This window comes from Panthera leo, chromosome A3 (assembly GCF_018350215.1).
Source record: "Panthera leo isolate Ple1 chromosome A3, P.leo_Ple1_pat1.1, whole genome shotgun sequence".
Classification (NCBI taxonomy): Eukaryota; Metazoa; Chordata; class Mammalia; order Carnivora; family Felidae; genus Panthera; species Panthera leo.
Window position 1 is genome coordinate 108,214,980 of NC_056681.1, and position 16,007 is coordinate 108,230,986.

General features: G+C 34.7%; 2 protein-coding genes across 4 annotated transcripts in view; one reads left to right on the forward strand and one right to left on the reverse strand.

The window, feature by feature from the left end:
- Positions 1 to 16,007, forward strand: part of SOS1 (SOS Ras/Rac guanine nucleotide exchange factor 1) — a 149,797-nt gene that overhangs the window by 105,170 nt on the left and 28,620 nt on the right. For all 3 annotated transcript variants that reach the window (XM_042933187.1, XM_042933185.1, XM_042933186.1), the window contains exons 9-15: positions 1,006 to 1,133; positions 1,897 to 2,552; positions 11,528 to 11,609; positions 12,449 to 12,571; positions 12,870 to 12,973; positions 14,156 to 14,378; positions 15,485 to 15,604. In XM_042933187.1, the coding sequence (XP_042789121.1) occupies positions 1,006 to 1,133; positions 1,897 to 2,552; positions 11,528 to 11,609; positions 12,449 to 12,571; positions 12,870 to 12,973; positions 14,156 to 14,378; positions 15,485 to 15,604 (1,436 nt within the window). The remainder of the gene's footprint in view (positions 1 to 1,005; positions 1,134 to 1,896; positions 2,553 to 11,527; positions 11,610 to 12,448; positions 12,572 to 12,869; positions 12,974 to 14,155; positions 14,379 to 15,484; positions 15,605 to 16,007) is intronic.
- Positions 9,430 to 16,007, reverse strand: part of ARHGEF33 (Rho guanine nucleotide exchange factor 33) — a 91,844-nt gene continuing 85,266 nt past the window's right edge. Inside the window, exon 17 of the mRNA XM_042933189.1 lies at positions 9,430 to 9,965. The gene's annotated coding sequence lies outside the window, so the exon portion shown is untranslated. The remainder of the gene's footprint in view (positions 9,966 to 16,007) is intronic.

Below are 16,007 nucleotides of genomic sequence, written 5' to 3' on the forward strand. Positions count from 1 at the left end.
GTTACATTTCTAGTTTTACTCATAATCTTAACGTGTGAATACTGACAAAATTCTTCATGATACCAATATTAATTCTATAGAACTACAAAGAAAACAACTTATACTGTACATTACCATTTACACAGTGCTTTGATTTTTAATAAGAATCCCATTAAATAGGCACCTGGGTGGCTCAGTTAGTTGAGCGTCTAACTCTTGGTTTCGGCTCAGGTCATGATCTGACGGTTTTGTGAGTTCAAGGCCTGCGTTGGACTCTGCGCTGACAGTGTGGAGCCTGCTTAGGATTCTCTCTCTCCCTCCCTCCCTTTCTCTCTCTCTCTGTCCCTCTGCAACTCACACTGTCTCTGTCTCTCTCAAAATAAATAAGTAAACTTTAAAAAGAGAGAGAGAGAACCTCATTAAGTAGGCAGGGCAAGATTTTTATGAAGCTTCATTTAATAGTTGGGAAAAGTGAGACTCAGAAGTCAAATAATCTGCCCCAAAGTCACACAGCAGTAGAGTCAAAATTTGGTCCTAGGTTTTGTGTCTTCAAGTTCCTCTCCACCATATTGCATCCTCCTGTGTGTATTTATCTTCCTAATCATCCTGTTGCTACAGCAGCCGTGTTGGAATCAGAAACCTAAGACCAGATTCCATACTTAAGAAAACCTCATCTATGTGCTTGCTGCTGTGCAAATCCTGTGCTGGTTAAGAAGACACTTTATGTCCCTCATTTCTTTTCAGGAATAGTCACCTGAGAAACTGCACACTATTGCCTGTCACAAGGTGTGACATCTGTTAACACTGCTTCTACTGGTTTTTGTTTTTTTTTTTTTAATGTGGAAAACTTGGTTGCATGTTAATATAGAAAGTAATACATAAAGAAGAAAACGCTTTTTTAAAAGAATGCATTTTATGACACATTTACAAGTTGCATTGTGATAGGAAGAGTTGAATCGATGTTATCTTTATTCTTTTTGTCCCAAACTGTCCTACTGGTTCAGATTTGTCATTTTGACTTTGCAGCAGTTAGAAGAAAAGAGTGAAGATCAAGAAGACAAGGAATGTTTGAAACAAGCAATAACAGCTTTGCTTAATGTTCAGAGTGGTATGGAAAAAATATGTTCTAAAAGTCTTGCAAAACGAAGACTGAGGTGAATATTTTTACTTTTTTAATAATCCTCCTTTTCACCCTGAATATTTTGGTATAGATTCAGGGATCTCAGTTCCCTCGTCAGTAAACAATGAAGAAAATAGTTTTAGTGACAAGCTTGGTCTTTCAGAGGAAGTGACATCAAAGCCAAGAGAATTTGTTATTGTTTGAAAAACCTTTCATATTTGTGCATTTTCCTTGCATACTCCCAGACAAGACCTCCTGAGAGCCAACTGGTAAGCTAAAGGAGAGAGAGAGAAAAATGTCTTGCGTAGATTTATGTCAACATCACCGTTCTGTGAAAGTAAAATTCGTAGTGTCCTTTATTTAGGGGTTATGTAACTTGAGGTATTAATTCAGATACATTGCTTCCAGTTTCCTCATTATAATCTGTGCATGATTTTTAGCTTTAGCTCTTATCCACTTAAACATTTTTAAATAATTTTTTAAGTCTCTTCTTCTTTTCACTGTATGGAGCTACTTTTTAATATTTGTCATTCTAAATAGTAGCCAAGGTAGAAGTAATCATTCCGTAGCTGGATTTATAGAGTAGAATTTTGTCAGTAGTCACTAAAAAAAGTCTCTACTGTGTTGCTTTGGTTTCTAAATGGTACAGTTTTGTATCACTAATATATGTGGAGAATTAGTGAACACCTTGTCAGTGCAACTTTTTTTTAAATGTACTCTTATTACTGTCCTTTATTTACGTGAATTCTAGGTTGCCTGTTATCTGTGCACTAATACTGTTTTTTCCTTTATCCCAGTGAATCTGCATGTCGGTTTTATAGTCAGCAAATGAAGGGGAAACAACTAGCAATCAAGAAAATGAACGAGATTCAAAAGAATATTGATGGTTGGGAGGGAAAAGACATTGGACAGTGTTGCAATGAATTTATAATGGAAGGAACTCTTACACGTGTAGGAGCCAAGCATGAGAGACACATATTTCTCTTTGATGGCTTAATGATTTGCTGTAAATCAAATCATGGGCAGCCAAGACTTCCTGGTGCTAGCAATGCAGAGTATCGTCTGAAAGAAAAGTTTTTCATGAGAAAGGTACAAATTAATGACAAAGATGACACCAGTGAGTACAAGCATGCTTTTGAAATAATTTTAAAAGATGAAAATAGTGTTATATTTTCTGCCAAGTCAGCTGAAGAGAAAAACAATTGGATGGCAGCACTGATATCTCTCCAGTACCGGAGCACACTGGAAAGGATGCTTGACGTGACGATGCTACAGGAAGAGAAGGAGGAGCAGATGAGGCTCCCTAGTGCTGATGTTTATCGATTTGCAGAGCCTGACTCCGAAGAGAATATAATATTTGAAGAGAACACACAGCCCAAGGCTGGAATTCCAATTATCAAAGCAGGAACTGTTATTAAGCTTATTGAGAGGCTCACGTACCATATGTACGCAGGTAAGAAATGTAATTGAGTTGCCTGTCACTTGTGTTTTGCTGCTTCCAGCTGAGATTCTTTGCTGCACAGGTCACTGTGCCTAAAATAGAAAGCAGACTAACAACGAAGGATGATCTCTGCATTATCCCAGTTCATTTTCCTTTGCCTAAAAAACACTGCCATTTATACTTTGTCTACCACATTTACATACTATTTTGTAGCTTTATAACCACGATTGCAAATGAGAAAATAAAATCACTTGGCTAAATTTTCCCAGTTAGCGGCAGGAACAAGACTAAAAGTCCTGAGAAATCATCATCGTTAGGGTCTAAAAAACTTTTTCACATAACCTTCACCACTTGTTTTTTTCTTTTGTCTGTTTCCATTACTGAGACGATAAAGTCAGTAAAAATTTTATATATGTTCATCATCAAAATTGTGCTGGTAGTAAAAATACACACGGCATTGGGTTTTCTTCATTTCCATTCCTAAGACTTAATTAAATTTAGCAATCCTGAGAGTCATGTAAGTTTTCAGTATTTTTTGCATTTTACAACCGATGTTATTTAAAAAAAAAAAAAAAAGTCCATCTTAGTAGGGCAGTTTTTTAAGGACAAACATGTCCAAGCTACCTAGGAAGATTGGTAGAGGCTGAATCAAATATGATGTTTGAGAGTCAGGGAACAAATGTGATGACTTTTTTTTTAAGTAATTTTATTTCTTCTAATAAAGTAACCAATGATAATCCAATATTCTTCGACCTTCAGTAGAAAGCTTGGTAATTGTAAACTACTGTAGCGTATGGTATAGTGGAAATCTGGATTTATGTCGTCACTCTGTCACAGCTCCTTACCATCCCAGAACCTTAGTTCACCTCAAAAATCAACATCACAACAGTTATCTTCAAATGCTGTCGGAAAGAATAAATGAACTGCTAAAGGTGAAAGCTCTTTGTAAATATAAATGTAAACTTACTTTCAAAGAATGTTTTTATTACAAAGACCTATAAACTGAAATGTAACTCTTAGAACATAAGTGTTATTCTTAAATAGTTGAATGAGAAAGTTAACCTCCATCCCTATACTTCTTGCTTAAATATATTTCTGTCTCTAGGAGATGTGCGTTTCTGAGGGAGATGTGTTTCTGGTTTTGGTTTGTTTTTTTCATCGTTGATGTTTTTCATTGTTTAAAGTCCTATAAATGGGTTCTCAGTTCTCTCTGGAAACTGCTCTGGCACCAGTTAAATTAAACTTTTAAAGATACCCATTAACTACTCGACTGTAACAAAGATGACTAGCATTCAATAACGTTAATCTTTTCAGTTTATTAAATGGCCACTTAACTACTTAAATGGCCTGGCAACTATATCAGGGCCACCTTGCAAAAAAGTAAAATTAAATTAGAATATTTTTATCAGTGATATCAAACACTTTTATAAACATAATGTTTCATCGTGTCCACATGTCTCTGGGATAAATAAGCCAGACTTTTGTTTTCTTTGTAATTTTTATTTGGCCTCTCATTGGTAGTTCTTTTGCTAGCCTTTTCCATAGTAAGATATGAGTGCTTTCCATAGGCCATTAAAAGCAGTTTGGGTTCTCTAAACAGACTGCATTTGGTAATAGCAGTCAGTAGCTGAAACACATTGAAGGTGGCGAAATAAGACTAGTCTGGCGTTCCAATTTTACTACTGATTTTTTGCCTAGAAACTGCCACAGTCCATGCACCCATTTTACTGACTCAGAAAAAAAAAAAAAGTCAAAGCACAGGAAAGTTAAATAAGCTGCCTAAGATTTTACATGAAAAAGAAATAGGTTATTCTGGCAACTTTTTTACATATAAAACATTTTGAGAGGTGCAATTTTCAGTAATTATTATGACCAACTTATTAAATGATTTTCAACCTCTGTATACTTCTTTAAGACCTAGAATACAACTACAAAAATGTTTCATTAAAGTACTCAAAATTTGTGCTTGCAAAACACTTATTTCTTTGCTTTTTAAGGAATTTTTAAGGTTACACAAGCTTAAATTGCTCTTCTTGCCACATTATTCTGATTTTTAAGCGTCTTGAAAGAGTCATTGATTTATTTAACATAAGTATTCTAAGCTATTCATCATTTTATTTTAAATACCTGTGTTTTGAGCTCTTAAACCTTTTAGCGTAAAATTGATCCTTAGATTTTTATCTGTGTGGGACCAAAGCTTTACTGATTTTTTTTTCTTGTAGAACAGTATTAGTGGAAAGTGCTAAGGAGACTTACCTAATGTTTACTGTCACGTCAGTGGGATCTGAGTTGGAAACCATTTTCAAATTCCCAATTTTTAAATGTAATTGTTTCTGTAAAACTTGATTGTTAATGATAAAAATTGTTTTTAAACTGCCTGCTGAATTTCACAGAACTAACTTACTATTATTAGTAAGCAGTTGCAGAACTACAATTAAATATTTTCTGGGGAACTGTGTGCCTTTTACTTATTTTCCGAACGAGTCTACTTTAAGACGTGAATGAGCATAGCCGATGGTTTTTCTGCATCTTGGCTGTGTTTTCTCCTTAACGTGCACAACACTGGCCAAGTCTGCAGACGCAGTACATGTGCCATGGCTTCTTATTCGTCCCTCTAGGTAGTTGCATTCATTTATATTAACTTCTAGCTTTTGAGTAGAATAGTATTTTTAAGTGTTTTACTTCTAGCTAATATAAAACACTGACATTTCTAAATTTATAGAAGTTTTGCAAAGTTAAGTGTGTTCGCATTTAAATTGACAAGACTGTTTTACTTTTTTAAAAGTCAAAATTTTGAAAAAAAAATTCATTAATATCTTGAGGAATAAAATGCCAGTGTTGGTTTTGGAAGTGTTGTGGCCGAGTTTTTTGACATTTTTCTTTTCTATCTTCTTTTGAAGCTTAATTGAATATTTTAACATATGTGACTAAAGTACATGACTGGTGTAACCGGAATCCACAAGCAGTTTTCATGAGCTGTGATTTACAGTACACACAGCTTAGTATTAATTCCTAGCTTATTTGGGCTCTTCTGGACGGGGTCTCAGTGAACGTGTTACAGGCAACGTGGGATGTTTCTGATAGACCATCTATGAACTCATAAAACATGAAAGCAGTTAATTTTTTAAGGTCTTTTCCAGCCCAAATGTACTTTGAGTCCTCACTACCATAATAACAGATCAAGTTGCCATTTGTTTTTAGAATTATTCATCTGCTCTTTTTGGTTTGTTTGTCTCAGTTGGTTGGTTCGATATGTTTATTGGAGGACACACAATGCAAGTTGGGCTGAAACAAAGGCTAAAATTTAACTTGCACATTTTTATTATATTGTACAGAATTATAATAAAAGACAATGGCTATAATTAAGAAAACTTAATATCTGATAAGCACCACTTACACACATTTTTTAGGTTATGGGTTGGTCAGAAACCTAAAAAAAAAAAAAAAAAAAAAGAAAGAAAAGAAAAAGAAAAACTGGCTTAACCTTACTTAATTCAGACTTTACTGTGGCTTTAACCAACCTGATCCCTCAAGTGTTTTTAACAATAATGTTCAAACAGCGCTATAGATTTGTAGTGTTAGACCAGATTACCAATCCCTGAATTTAGAGACAAAAACCCAAGGCCCCTGAAAATTATGTGATTTGCCAGAAATTATTATATCTTCAATTAATTGCAGAACAAGGACTAAAATTTAGGTTTCTTGATTCTTAATAGACTGTACTTTCCACCATGTTATAGTGACTCATCCAAGGCAAATTTTTCTTCATGATTAAAATATAACATGATTTTTACTATGTGTATCAAATAATAAAAATAAAGAGAATTTCTTGCTTGGTTTGAATTTCCAGTAGTATAAATGGCTTGTTCATCATTGGGCACACACAAGTTTACTATGAAGACTTTAGCAGAGTAATTTTTTTCTCTTATTGAAATAGGTAATTAACTCTGACTATAGATAAACTTCCATTTTAATGCATAGACTTTAGTATATAGTTAGATACTGGGCATCATTTTAGTTTTTAGCAAAATCCAGTCATTAGTCTACTGGTGTTGTGTGCTCTGTAAAGAAAAGCTTTCTGGGAGAAAAAACTTAATTTAGGTTAATTAGAAAATGCTTAACTGTTGCTTAGAAGATTGCCACAGGGTCTTGTGTGGAATCTGATTTATACTTGTCTCTCAGATGCAATATTTCTGGACGTCGAGTAAGTCACTAGCTACATCAGAACTTTGGAATTCATTTCAAATGCTGTGGGGCGTGGGAGCATTATCTACTTAGAGCATTCTGAATCTGGCAAGAATAGGAAGAGACTTTCTTCCTTACCTACCTTAAGAAAGCACAGAGCAATGTACATAAAGAAGCAGCGATGAGAGGAGGACTTTTACTTCTGTTTCTAAAGTACAAATTAATTATTGAGACTTTCAACAGCATGAGTAAAGAGATGTGTGGTAATGGTGTGTCTGGTTTGATCGTCTTGTTTTAGAGAAATGAGGTGACCTTGAAATAGGGAAAATTTAGAACTGACATTACATGGAAATAAAAGCTTTTCATGTTTGAAGTGTGGGAAAAAGGTGTTTCCCATGCATGATGAACTTCTCTTTTCTAGAAAATGGTGTTGAAAAACTTAAGCCTGTTGATATTTTTCTTTAAAGTATTTACTGGTATTTTATGCCCTTCTAGAAAATCCTCAAAAATCTAAATTAGATTTCTTTTGCCTTCATGGCCTATATAAGTTCAGTTTGGGTGTCTTAACTTTTAAAAAAAAATCTCTTGAACAATTTTTGATCTATAGGGCAGTACTGTTCTATTTTTAAACTCTCTGATAACTTTTTTAAAGTGTTTGTGCGTCAGCATAGCGTCTGTTTCCTTTTTTAAGGAATTCAAGAGTGATTGTTTATAAATCCTTGTTGAGGAGCTTATTGTTTCTGGTGGCTTTTTAAATGGCTGTATTAGAGGGAGAATTATCACATGAACAGACATCCTGATTAACAGTTCACTACGGTGGTGGGGGAAGGGGCGTTCTTTACATAAATAGCTCCATAGAACAAATATTTCATAAATTTCATTGACCTTACCAAATAAAATGTCAAGTGTCAATCAAAATAGGTACCTAAGAAAAAGGGATTGGATTATCACCTCAACTTTAGTACGTTATATTCTGAACATTAACGTAGGATAGTATATTCTGAGTTCCTAAGATTCTGATGAATTGTGCGACAAAGTATTATCAAAGGATAGTTTTCGAGTTAGGGAGACAAGGCAGCGAGAAGACCAGCAGAAAATAGTCCCTGCAGCTTGTGTTTGAAACAACCTGGACCTAGCCCAGGAATCTGCTAATACAGCCGGCAGGCGTTTGCATGGCGAGCTGCATCAAGGGAAGGAAGCAGACCAGCTAGTGAGCCTGGTGGAAATCTTACTGCAGGGATAGGAGGATCTAGTAAAATGATTGAAGAAGAAAAACCACAAGGAAGTTTGCATCATCGCTCACACTGAAATCCATTTGGGATTATGTTTGAGAAAGAGGCTTCTGGAATTTACATCCACAATCAAGTGATAAACAGACAAAGAGACTATCAAAATAGCCAATTTTTGTGTTCTCCACAAGTATTTGCACTTAGGTTTTAAAACCAAAGCAGGCCTGGCTTTTGCATTTTCATGCATTTGCCTTCCAGCTGTCTATGCAACACCGTTTTATAACACAGGTGGGCAGAGGCCCCTCCACAGCCGGCAGAGCCAGCGTTAAGACTTAGCTCTGATGGTTGCCTGTACTCTGCGTTCTCACAAAAGTACACAGCCTGTCCTTACTGAGGAGTATTTTTAAGATATTGAATTATCTGAGTCCTTTACATCATCTGTAAGATCACGGTTTCTAGGGGTTAGTGTGACATAGTACATGTTGGAATCACCTAAGTGGGGAAATTGATAGAGGTAAAAATAGCTTCTGGACTGTCTACCCTTCTTTCGTGTAAAGGTTCAAGTACAGGTGTTATGTCCTCTCCATAGAAGTTTTTCACTCATTAGCAATTTTGCACTGCTTTAGACTAAAAATGGATTCTATAAATTATACAAGCCTGGGAATATATGCAGCCTTTCAGATATTTTTCGAAAGTACTTAAACTTTTGCCAAATTTTTTTGGCTTATTTTTAGCTTCTGCTGGTTTTTGTTTGTTTTGTTTCATTTTGGCAAGACTGCTTTTACTTCTGATGAAGCTAAAAAACAACTTAAACTTGAGTCACTTTAGAATGTAGTACAACAGTGACGATTGTGGGAGTGTTTATCTCACTGCCCGCTTCAGAAACTCCTTTTCTGAAGACTGTACAGGAAGGCACAGCAGCTACTTCCTAAAATCTGGAAGAAGGCTTAACAAGAATTACAGAATCACAATTAGACTGCTGATTTTTCAGTGATTTTCCTAGTGCCTTAAACCAAGATTAGCAGAGTACAGCTATATTCTAAATTAATCATTTATGTAAGTTTTCTATAATGATTACATAACTCATGGAACCATTCTTTATATTTATATGTCACAGCTGCGGAAACCTTAAAGGATCCTTTAATCCAGCGAGGTTATGTGTGACACAGTAGAAAAAGGCATAAAACTAGAAATCGCACAATCTAGACTCTCTGCCATTCTACTGTGTAACCTTGGATGAGTCTTAGCTACTTCTCTCATATGTAGAAAGGGAAAACAACAGCCCCACTCACTTTGCAGAAGTCACATGGAATAAATTATGTGAATGCTCTTTGCGAACGTTACATAACAGATATCAGGAATTGATTTGATCCCCGTGTGACTGATGTGGCACCAAGGCCTAGCACAACTTTCCCAGCATTGTCATCAGTTACTCAAGTACTGAAATGACCAGAAGTTTTGGTAGAAGATGAGAAGGCAATTTTAAAGTAGTTTGCCTTTAAAAATAGGCAATTTTCTTAAAAAACAATTCATCTAGAACTTGCTTTTGTTCTGTTTTTCAACTTAAAAGTACCTTTGATATCCCACAACTTTTTAACCTGACTCAGTTGGCATCTGAGAAGAAATGGATCTGAATATTAATTTTAGGCTTTTAGACCAAAATAATTTTTTTTTTTTTTTTTAATTTTTTAAAAAGGAGGGGTCAGCCTAAATTTAGAACACAGCTCAGGGATTCTAGGAACACTCTGTTGTACCATGAGTCTGGGCTCTCTCTCCATTAGCGACAGCTCAGCACCTCTATAGTGGCCACTGCTCTGGATTCCTAAACATAGGATGTTTTGAGTAGCCTCACCTTACAAATAGATTTGCAGAACAGGAAGTAGATTCTTGAAAGGGAGGATTGTGATGAAACCGATATAAATCTCTGTTTTAAAATCTTGTACAGCCTTCTGTTTTAAAATCTTTTCTTCTGGATGAGACATTAGTCTTTAACGTTTGAGGAACTCTGTAACTGAAGACAAACAATAAGATACCAACAGAGAGGAAATTACTAAAGGATTGTATATATTTAAATTACCTTTATCAGTACCCCACTGTAGACTTGGAAGGCAAAGGAGAAGAGGGACATTTAAAACCAGTATGTTTTTATTCTATAAATTTTCTTTAATTTATAAAAGCATTATAAATTCAAGGTTGTCTGATATTTAAGTCAGTTCATTATCTTGATGACCACATGTACCAATAGATTAGAAATAGACTTCTATTTTTATGATAAATCCATTCATTTGCTTTGCTGGGGGAGTTAATATATTATCATTATTTTATGTTAAGGCTAAATTTAGAGTGGTTCTTAATCAGACGGAATCAGCCTAAGTAGAAATTTTCCACACAAATGAACTCTGAGTCTTAGTAAATCGTATCTGAATAAAAGATATTGTACTTAGAAAGGATCCACAAAGGTACTCACTATTCTCAATGAATTTATCATTAAATTAGAGCTTACCGGTCTGTAATGTAAAATAGGAAAAGGATGTTCCCAATAGAAAAGTTAATGAATTCTCCCCTCCCTCTTTTTGAAGACTTACAACTAAATGTGGACATTGATGAAATTTGAGTTCTAGAAGTGCGTGATTTTTTTTTTTTCCATTGTGGGAAGATGTCTCTCCCCCTCTTTACACAGAAGATGACAGACCAGGTCTCTTGTGCTGATGACAGCAGCCTTTCTCCACAACTTGGGAGAATACTGTCAAGGAGAGACTGGAGTAGGCCAGGCCTGGGGAAGTGATGACATTCAGTCAGCCTCCTGATTTACTTCATGGAGATGTGAATGAAAAGTAGGTCCTCTCTTGGAAGGGGCTGGAGACCCCTGCTCGTATGATGAAACTCTTATTGTGACTACTTGAAATAAAAGGGATTAAGTTGTGAATAGAACCAAATCCACATTCTCACACATTTAAGAGTTTTAATAACTTACAGGTATGTGTAAGCTTCTTTTAGCAGCTTTAATTAAAACCTCTAGCAAATCATTTAGAAAGCGTATTTAGCTTAATCTAGAACATTGTAGTATCCAGTTTCTAGTCGTATGCTCTGTTAATGTGATTGAAAGAAATCTAGATAACTGATCCTAGGTAAACAGTCTGGATGTCAGAAGAAGTACCGGGCTATTGCTGTGGCCTTTCTCTTTCTCTTTGTCTTTCTCAAGAGAAAGAAGCCAACCAGAGATGCTCTAAGATCCAGGTAGCAGGTGGGGAGCTTGTGTTGCGTGCTCTTTTTGCCTTTCTTCCTTTTGCATTCCTGCAGCCGATGAGGAGTTTCATTCAGTTCAGCTAGTCACAGTGTACAGAAGTCAAGAAATAAGCTGTTACAGAATCCTAGTATCAATGGTTTTGCCACTAATTTAGGAAGTGCTCAAGCTAGCAGTTTGTTATAAAGTCCAAAGCATTCTATGTGGTCAAAACATTTTGGGAATTTCAAAACTGACTGTTTTTCATCTCTCTTGAAAATGTTTTAATAATAGCTTTAATCATTCTGAATCAAAGATTTTAATAAGATATTTTTCCTTTTTCTTCTTAGATCCCAATTTTGTTCGGACATTTCTTACAACATACAGATCCTTTTGTAAACCTCAAGAACTACTGAGTCTTATAATAGAAAGGTCTGTTAATGTAAAATGTGTAAATTCTTTTTTTTTTTTTAAAGAGAGTGAGCTAAGATCCTACATGTCTCTCAGAAATAAATTGTATGAGCTTTAAATTGTAGTTCGTGAGTACTTTTTTAAGAAATAAAATCTCTTAGATGACGATTTATTTTATAATAATCTTGTGGTTTTCATTTATTAAAGTATAAAAATAAGCATTCTTTTTTATATGGTAACTATGAAATTGCATATTTATGGAATTAGTCAAGTTAAAGAACTATATAAAAATGTATATTTTAGACTCTGGATTTTGGACTTTTATATAGTTTTATTATATAAAGAACTATATAAAAAATGTATATTTTAGACTTCTAAATTTTGATGATTTAGATGTTCTAAACAGAATTTTTCAAATATACCACATGTTGAATACAATGGAGCTTGTCAGTGAACAAATACATTATATAATCGAGAAGTGTTTCAGCCACTCAGAGAGCAGTCTACTTTTTAAGGATTACCCTTAAGGGTAAAGTTTTATGTTAGGTGATTGAGTGATTACACAGCCAAAAATAAACATCAGTCCCATAACTTTATAATCACATCTATTTTAGACTTTGCATGTATTCTTTATTCTTAACTATGTTTCTAGGTTTGTTTTTATTGTCAAGTATTAATTTCTTTTTTAGAAATTAAGATCAGTAGAAGTCTTACTTATTTTCACCGATGTGTGTGTATGTCTTTAGTAATTTTTTACAGCGCTCTCTTGATTGTGCTGACTGGTGAAAAGGTTTGAGGTTTTCTATTTGAATAACTTGATATTATTAGTATTTTCATTAGTTTGTTCTCTTTTATGTTAGGTTTGAAATTCCAGAGCCTGAGCCAACAGAAGCTGATCGCATAGCTATAGAGAATGGAGATCAACCCTTGAGTGCAGAACTAAAAAGGTTTAGGAAAGAATACATACAGCCTGTACAACTGCGGTAAGCAGTAATTAAATAACTGAAGGCATTAAGTCTGTACTGAAGTTTTGTTCCAGAGTTGACATAAATAAGGATCTTTCCCAAGCAAGGAGAAGGTAACAAGTAAAATGAGTGAAGTAGAAAGCAATTATCAGAAATTATTGTATAAGTCTTAATTAACATAGAATTTTGAAAGTAGTCAGCCACTTATAAAATTATTTGGTAAGAATTACTGTTTTAATTTATGTGATTCATTGTGATAAACATTTATGCCTGAGTTCCCATGTAATTCAGTTATTCTTCTTTGTTAATGCCATAGAGTATTAAATGTATGTCGGCATTGGGTAGAGCACCATTTCTATGATTTTGAAAGAGACGCAGATCTTTTGCAGCGAATGGAAGAGTTTATTGGAACAGTAAGAGGTATGGTTTTTTTAAGTGCCTGGTTTCATATGTAATAAAAGTACCTTTTGGTGACTCTCAGTTGATGTCATTGTTCAGTGTTGTTAAGAGTTGTTTATAAGTGGCAACATAACCATTTGAAAAAGTTAAAAATTTTCACCAAACAACATTTTGACCTACAAATTGCTCAATAATCACCCTGCTGGCCCAATGTATTTGCATTTAGTAAATCCACTTACTGATCATTTTGGAATTGGACAGAAAAAGTCTCAATTCATTCTGTCTTTCCACTTATCTGAAGGTCTGTGTCCCAGAAGACAATTAGGAAGCGGTGTGCCATTGTAACACCACTGATGGAAACTGACGAGGCCCCAGTTAGGTGAACAGTTAGGAAACTGACTACACCCAGTTAGGTGTATCAGAGAGGCAGCAGAGCAGACTGAACCGAGAGCCAAGAAGCGAGAGTTCTCTTCTGAACACTGCCACTCACCAGATACAGGACTTTGGGCCAAGCCACTTTGATTCTTTAGACTTGAGTTTCCTCATCAGTAACATAAGGAGTAAGGCTTGATGTTTCCAAAGTCTCCCCTCTAGTTTTAAGGATTCTGTGATCGTATAGGTCTAAGAATGACCTAGACAAACTTGTTTCTAATTGCCCTTGTGCACTCTAAAGGAGAATCAGAAAGTAAAGAGTTAAATAATAGTACTTTCATGCATAATACAAAACAAAGCCACATCAAAAACTCGCACTAAAATGAAGGCATGGATCCTCTGGTACTGTTTGGTTTATAAAATGCAACATTAATAAGATTAATAGTGACTATGAATTGTCTGTACTTCTAAATCTCATGTGTGTAAGATCTATCTTATGGAGAATTATAATATTTTGAACTGACGTTCAGAAGAGTAAAGGTGAAAAATGTCTATGAATAAATTACTTTCTAATTTTATTTAGAAGAGATGTAGAGGAATATATATCAGACTATTAACCGCAGTTACCCATGTGAAGAAGAATGAGATTAGGATAGGGAACAGGGAATGGTAAAGAGGAACTTCCATTTTTTTTTTTTTTTTTTGATCATTTGAACCTTGTAATAGCAAATATATATTCAACTATCACTTGTATGATTTTAAAATATTTTAAAAGAATAAAATATTGAGTAAAAAGTATTTAAATGTTATTTAAAATGTAATGTATTTCAGGTAAAGCAATGAAAAAATGGGTTGAATCCATCACTAAAATAATCCAAAGGAAAAAAATTGCAAGAGACAATGGACCAGGTCATAATATTACATTTCAGAGTTCACCTCCCACAGTTGAGTGGCATATAAGCAGGCCTGGGCACATAGAGACTTTTGACCTGCTCACCTTACACCCAATAGAAATTGCTCGACAACTCACTTTACTTGAATCAGATCTATATCGGTATGTAATTTGACATTCAAGCTGAAAAATCATTTCCAAGGAGTTGATTTTTTAAATGAAATACTGTTTTCTGCCTTATAGGAATGTTATAAGACCTAAGTGAGCTAGTATATGAAGGGGAGTAGTAATAAAGCCTGATGTATAGAAGGCCACCTCTTCTCTCACTCCTACCTGGTAAAGCTGAGTGCAGCGTGTGTCTTTACCAGTTGCTGGCTGGGTATGCTTGGGCAACTTTAACCTTCGTGTGAAACTTTTATCCCTTTGTCCCTTAGCTTCCTCAAGGTTAAAATGGAGCTAATAACGGTACCTATTCTTGGGGCTGTTGTGAGATTGAAAACAGTCAATATATAACATACAGTGCTTAGCCCAGCACAGAGTAAGGGCTCAGTAAGTTAGCTACTGCCCTTGTAGTTGTAAACTTAAGTCCTGGCCCGTCACAGCCTTTTTTAGTTTTTCTACATTGATGTAACTACTGTCTCAAAAAGTGTCCATTTTTGCTTGTTTGTTTGTTTTAAATGGGGACTAGTAAGGATTGCAAACTTTTGAAATAACTAAATGAAAAAAAAAGGAACTAAATTTATAGATCTCCTCCCACCCCAAAGATCATCACTATTCCCAAAAACCAATATTAGAATCTATTTTATTTCCCTTTATTTACCAAAAGGTGGTAGGGTTTCCCTCCCTCCTTTAGAAGAAAAAAAAGATTTCTGAATTACAGTGATTACTATATCCTCATTGAACTGATTATTATAACAGGTATCATTATTTAAAAGAACAATCCCCGATTACATTGTCACCCTAATTTGTTAAATAATCTTTGTTAAGTGCTAGGAAAGATATGAAAAAATCTCAATGTTGCCCAAAGCAAAATGCTACTATAAAGCAATAATAAAAGTACACAAATATATGCATAAAAATATTTTTTTAATCTATAGAAAAATATACATAATTATAATTAGTTGTGATATGTTGTTTTCATAAACCTTTCTATTAGTGTAAAAACAAAAGGTTTATATGGGAGTTTAGTTTTATTTATCTCATTTACTTAGTAAAACAGTATGCTACAGGGAAAAGGATCATGGAGAATTATGTCTTGATGATTTCAGAGCTGTACAGCCATCAGAATTAGTTGGAAGCGTGTGGACAAAAGAAGACAAAGAAATTAATTCTCCTAATCTCCTAAAAATGATCCGGCACACCACTAACCTCACTCTGTGGTTTGAGAAGTAAGTGTTACTGACACTCTCGCATTTCGGAGCAGTCAGCTATTATGATTTTAAATGCAATTCTATTTTTATATGTCTTGCGTCCTTTTTTTGTTCTCTGTCCCTCCTTTCTTTTGCACTGAGTGAATACTTTCCTAATGTAGCATTTTTATTTCATTAATGATTTTTTTCATTATATCTTTTGGGGGGTTTTTTAGTGAATGCTTTAAGGTTTACCATAGACAGCTTATTAGAATCCACTTCAGATTTCTACTAGCTTAATCCCAGTGATAGAAATGTTCCTCCTGTATAGCTCTGTTCCCTGTCTTCCTTTTTCCTGGCACTATTGTCATACATATTACATATAATTAATGATGCAAATCTAACAATACATGTAGCGATTATTGCTTTCCCCTTTGTTATT